Source organism: Ailuropoda melanoleuca, unplaced genomic scaffold, assembly GCF_002007445.2.
Source record: "Ailuropoda melanoleuca isolate Jingjing unplaced genomic scaffold, ASM200744v2 unplaced-scaffold2399, whole genome shotgun sequence".
Classification (NCBI taxonomy): Eukaryota; Metazoa; Chordata; class Mammalia; order Carnivora; family Ursidae; genus Ailuropoda; species Ailuropoda melanoleuca.
The window spans coordinates 1-4,513 of record NW_023193825.1 but is presented as its reverse complement, the minus strand read 5'-3'; the positions used below and the strand labels follow the sequence as shown (position 1 = coordinate 4,513).

Genomic DNA, 4,513 nt, shown 5'->3' with positions numbered 1-4,513 from the left:
GAGATTCAGAGGAGAAGCCAGAACAACACTCAGAGGCAGTTTTTAAAAAGTGAAAGGGCTCTGGAAAATTCCGAGTTGTAATGATGGAAACCACCTAAACCTGCAGCCAGGTGGGAAGCTCAGGCTTCCGGCTTTGGGACCAGGGTCGGGACAGCTCTTGTCCGAGCCTCAGTCCTGTTCCTGCTGCGGACTCATGGGCTTTGACTCCTGCCTTCTGCAATATGTGAGGGGCCCAGAGCCGTTGCGGGCAGGACTGCTGTCCCGCCACACAGCTTACCTGAGGCAGCGCTCGGATGGATGTGACACCAGCGTGTTCTTGTGCCGTCTGGGCCGTGTAGCTACTGGGGCTCCCCACGGGGAGCTGGAGGCAGGCCCAGACCACCAGCTTCCTCTGAAAGCCGCGGACACCCACAGCCGCGTTGGCTAGGACCAGTCCCAGGGGCCAGAGGCGGATTATTGCCGCCAGCGGGCTGGTCTGTGTCTGCGGCAGCAGGAAAGAGCCCTTGGGAAGGGGAACTTGAGACAAGTGTTTTTCTTCCATACCATCCAGTTCTCTCGAAGCAAGGAAGGCCATTCCAATCTTTAAAAAAAAAAAAAAAAGCCACTTTATAGCTTTCAGTTCATTAGCTCTTAATGGAAACCAAAACTATCTTTTATAATAGAACAGCTTAGCCAGGTGACCTGAAGGGCACTGGGCTGTTGAACAGCTGGATGCCTTCAAGGAGCTGGGCGCCATGTGGCTGAACTTCCTTATACCCAAGGCGCCTGTGCTTAGGCCTCGTGTATGCTACTTTAAAAATAGCCTTGAGGGGCGCCTGGGTGGCACAACGGTTAAGCGTCTGCCTTCGGCTCAGGGCGTGATCCTGGCGTTCTGGGATCGAGCCCCGCATCAGGCTCCTCTGCTATGAGACTGCCTCTTCCTCTCCCACTCCCTCTGCTCGTGTTCCCTCTCTCATTGGCTGTCTCTATCTCTGTCGAATAAATAAATAAAATCTTTAAAAAATAAAAAAAAAATAAAAATAGCCTTGAGATCTGAGACACCATAAAATTCACCACGTGTGATTCTATGGTTTTTATATATGCCCAGAGCTGCTGCTGCCACCCTTTCTGCGTCCCAGGCGCTCCGAGGGATAGGTGGTGTCTCGCACAGGAGGGGCAGGAGGCCATCCGGGGTGCGGTGCGGGGACAGCGCTCCCCCACCAGGGCCGTCCCGCCCGCGGGAGTCAGATACTCACTCTCCACCTCCGCCACGCGCGCTTGATGACCGTGGCAGCTGCGTGCAGCCTCCGCACATGTCTCCGAGCTAACCAGGAACGGATGGCTGCGTGGTTTGTCCAGAAACGAGAAAGTAAATGAAATGTTCGTTAGAACTATGTGTAGCCTGGCCCCGCAGCCACGCCTGAGCTGCTGAAGACGTTTGGACCCGGCGCCTCTCCAGTGAATGCCCGGCCTGTGCTGCCGTGAGGGACGGAGCGAAGTCCATACGGAAGCGAACCTGGCTCTGAAAGACGCCCCTCACACCGTCAGCCTGGGACAGAGCTCGCGTGGCAGCGCGGCGGGGCGCAGGCTCGCCTCCCTCCTCGGCCTCGTCGGGCAGTGCCCAGGGAACAAGAGGGGTCTCTTTTCTGGGAAATCCTCAGTTGGATTTGCTTACTGGCTTTACGAATTCATAAACGGTGACCCCACTGTGCACCCACGTGTTGGTAAAGGTGATCCCTGCTGGATGGTGGACTGATCATGTGGCAATTTTCATTTCCTTCTCTTGCAATTTCAGCATTTTATGGACTGATCGTGTGGCAATTTTTGTTTCCTTCTCTTGCAATTTCAGCATTTTCTGGTTCTTTTTGGTACAATCACATTCAGAAAAGGGGCTATTCCATTCAATATTAATGTTTGGATTCTAGAAAACTAAAAAGTTTAAAGACAGATCCAAATCCTGTTATCTCACCATCGCAGACAGTTCTATAGTTTCCTTACACACTTTTTTAGGCCTGTATACACAGAAACACACCTGAGGAAGGTGGCATCACCCTCACCGTGCAGTTTGGCATCCTGGTTTTAACATCACATTGGAAAGTGGTTTTCCATTAAATTTAAAATATTCTTCAAAAACTTCCTGGCTGCATCATAGAGATGGTCCATAATACAGCCACGACTCTAACACCGTCAGCTGTGTGGGTGGTTTCTAGTATTTTCAGAATAACATTGCTGTGACCATGGTTCCTATATCTCTTCCTTTGATGAATCAAATCTTGTCAGTTTTTATCTTCTCAAACTCACTGCAAGCCCTGGACCCGACAGGGAATGATCTGTCATAGAGGCAAAGGAAGGTATATAAACCACTCTCTAGGTCTGGGAAAGGGGGATTAAAGGCAAATTTTTAGCGTCTGCTGCCTACAGAGCACCCTTATTTGTGGTGTGTCCTGGTTTCCACTGAACTGGGGAGACACTGTGGGTGAGGTGGATCAGAATTCGAATCTGAGTGCACCACAGGGTCGTGCCATCAACGTCTTGAGGCTGGGACACAGCCTTGGCATATGGGGTCTGCAGGAAACCCAGATCACACAGGGTCTGCACACAGGCCTGTGCGCTGGCCTGGCACCGAGCCCATGCGCCTCCTACCTGCCTGGATGAGCACAGCCGCCCGCCTCTGCCTCTCCCGCTTGCGATGCCAGTGTCGCCTCCAGCTGCCCTGGATGCGGCGGGCACACTGCTCCAGCACCTGGGCACGTCCGTGTTCCAGAAGCTCCAGCTGGGAGAAGGGGTATCCACTGAGGTCCTCAGCCTCTCCTCCCACTGCCCTGAAGTGGTCCCAGACCCTGTCCTGCTGCGGAGAGCACGCGGCTGACTTCGGTGAACTCCCCTCCTCATCCCCAAACCAGCTTACCATGGAGTCAGTCATGAACACCTTGGTCCTGCCGCAGTGAACTGGGGCTGGTGTGGCCTCCGCTGGGTCACCAAGTATGGCTGCTGCCTGAGTCAGAGCTGGAAGGGTGTGGAGGATGTCCTGGAGGAGAGGTTGCAGTGTGGCCGCCTCGGTGCGTGGAGACCGTTCTGTGGGATGGGAGAAGGCGGTCCTATCCGTTCTTGGTCACCTACACACTTCTGTGGACTTGAGAACTCCACAGGCTTCTCTGCTGCTGTCCTTGCCTCTAACCACCTCTCCGTCCTTTTATGGGGGAGGCCAGAGGTGACCCCTCTAGTCTTCCTCAGGCCCTCGCTGTTCTGAGGAATACGGGAATCCCCACTTGTGGCTGTCCCCTGGGCTGGCCTGCAGCCTCCATCCCCATGGGTCCCATGGGCAAGCTGGCAAAGGGCACTTGGCATTTGTTCCAAGGCCCCAAACATGCGGAGGGCCAAACAGGGCAGCTGGGCTGCTCCCATGGCCCCTGACCCCTTAACTCCCTGCCATGTATGAGAAAAGGGAGAACAAATCCCGGTCCCAGGGAGGCCCAGCTGGTGCCCCTGCCTGCCCTCCCGCAGCGTGCAGGGCTGGCTCCTGTAGACCATTTACCTGAGGGCTCTGACCACCTTTTGCTGCCCAGTGCCTCTCTGGAGACAGAGGCTGCCAAAGAAGATGCCGCAGACGAGAAACCGCAAAATCAACCGGGGGCGAAGGGGGCTTTGGGCACGAGACAGAGCAGGAAAGCAGATCATGAAGAGGGGAAGGAAAGAGGTGAGGGAAAAGAATGAAAGGCAAGTGACAAAATAGTGCCTGAGAGAGGATGGAAAGCAGAACTGTCCCAGGTCTGCCAGGCCCCAGGGTAGGGCTGTGTGGGAGCCGCTGCTGCTGGGCTGGGGCCCTGCTGGGGAGGGGCCTCACACTCAGTCCTTGGCCTCTTCTTCCTCCACCTGTGCGGGGGGCTTACCCTACATGCTGACAGCACCCACACCAGGGCCACATGCCAGACCTTTCCCTTGAGGTTAGAGCTTGCCAAGGGCTTTGCGATGTCTCCACTGGATGACTCCAGGGACCTGGAGCCAAGTTAGCCCTGTGGGGCTTAGCAGCTCCCCAAGCCTCCTTTCCACACTGGCCAGGCAGTCTGACCAGTTTCTTCCCAACATTGCCCACTGTGCCCACATCTCTAGCTTGACTCTGACCAACGTAATAGCCTCACTCCCATGGCCTGCCATGGGGGCCCCACAGTGGTCTCCAGAAAGCACAAGGCTGACATCACTCCCTTCCTCCTCTGAGGTACCCCCAGCTGTCCAGAGAATAACGCTTGGCTTCTGTGACATGGCCTGGAGTTCCTCACACACATGGTGTTGTCTCCTGCCCTGNGCCTGCAGCCCTCTGTTCAATTACCTGTCAGGTGGAATGCCCTTCCCCTGGCCAATACCATCTATCTTCAGACACCACTTCCTCCAGGAAGCTCTCCCTGGTTCACACCTTCCCAGCATTACCCACGGCATTCTGTTCCCAGCTCTGCCTTTCCACTTTTCCCACTGTTTGTCTCCTTTCAGTCTGTTTCCCCTAGTGAACCAAGAACCGTGAGGGCAGGGCTGTGTTCTA

At 55.1% G+C, this 4,513-nt stretch overlaps 1 protein-coding gene across 2 annotated transcripts; it reads right to left on the bottom strand.

Moving 5' to 3' along the window:
* Nucleotides 1-13: 13 nt before the first annotated feature.
* Nucleotides 14-4,275, bottom strand: LOC117798073 (unconventional myosin-XIX-like). 2 transcript variants are annotated; one of them, XM_034650494.1, is made up of 5 exons: nucleotides 3,515-4,275; nucleotides 2,888-3,054; nucleotides 2,623-2,752; nucleotides 1,236-1,321; nucleotides 14-580 (listed from the first exon to the last, which is right to left on the bottom strand). In XM_034650494.1, the coding sequence occupies exons 2-5, from the start codon at nucleotides 2,900-2,902 to the stop codon at nucleotides 95-97; spliced, it is 717 nt and encodes a 238-aa protein (XP_034506385.1). In that variant the 5' UTR covers nucleotides 2,903-3,054; nucleotides 3,515-4,275; the 3' UTR covers nucleotides 14-94. The 2 variants fall into 2 exon arrangements, with proteins under 2 accessions (XP_034506385.1, XP_034506384.1); XM_034650493.1 differs by having other exon boundaries at nucleotides 2,888-4,275.
* Between the last annotated feature and the right edge of the window lie 238 nt (nucleotides 4,276-4,513).

Bases quoted from the DNA above. Each gene is read 5' to 3' on its own strand.
- LOC117798073 (XM_034650493.1), bottom strand. The intron at 1,322-2,622 runs GTAGGAGGCGCA...CAAACCACGCAG, and splicing joins GGCTGTGCTCATCCAGGCAG to CCATCCGTTCCTGGTTAGCT. The intron at 581-1,235 runs GTGAGTATCTGA...TTTTTTTTAAAG, and splicing joins GCGCGTGGCGGAGGTGGAGA to ATTGGAATGGCCTTCCTTGC.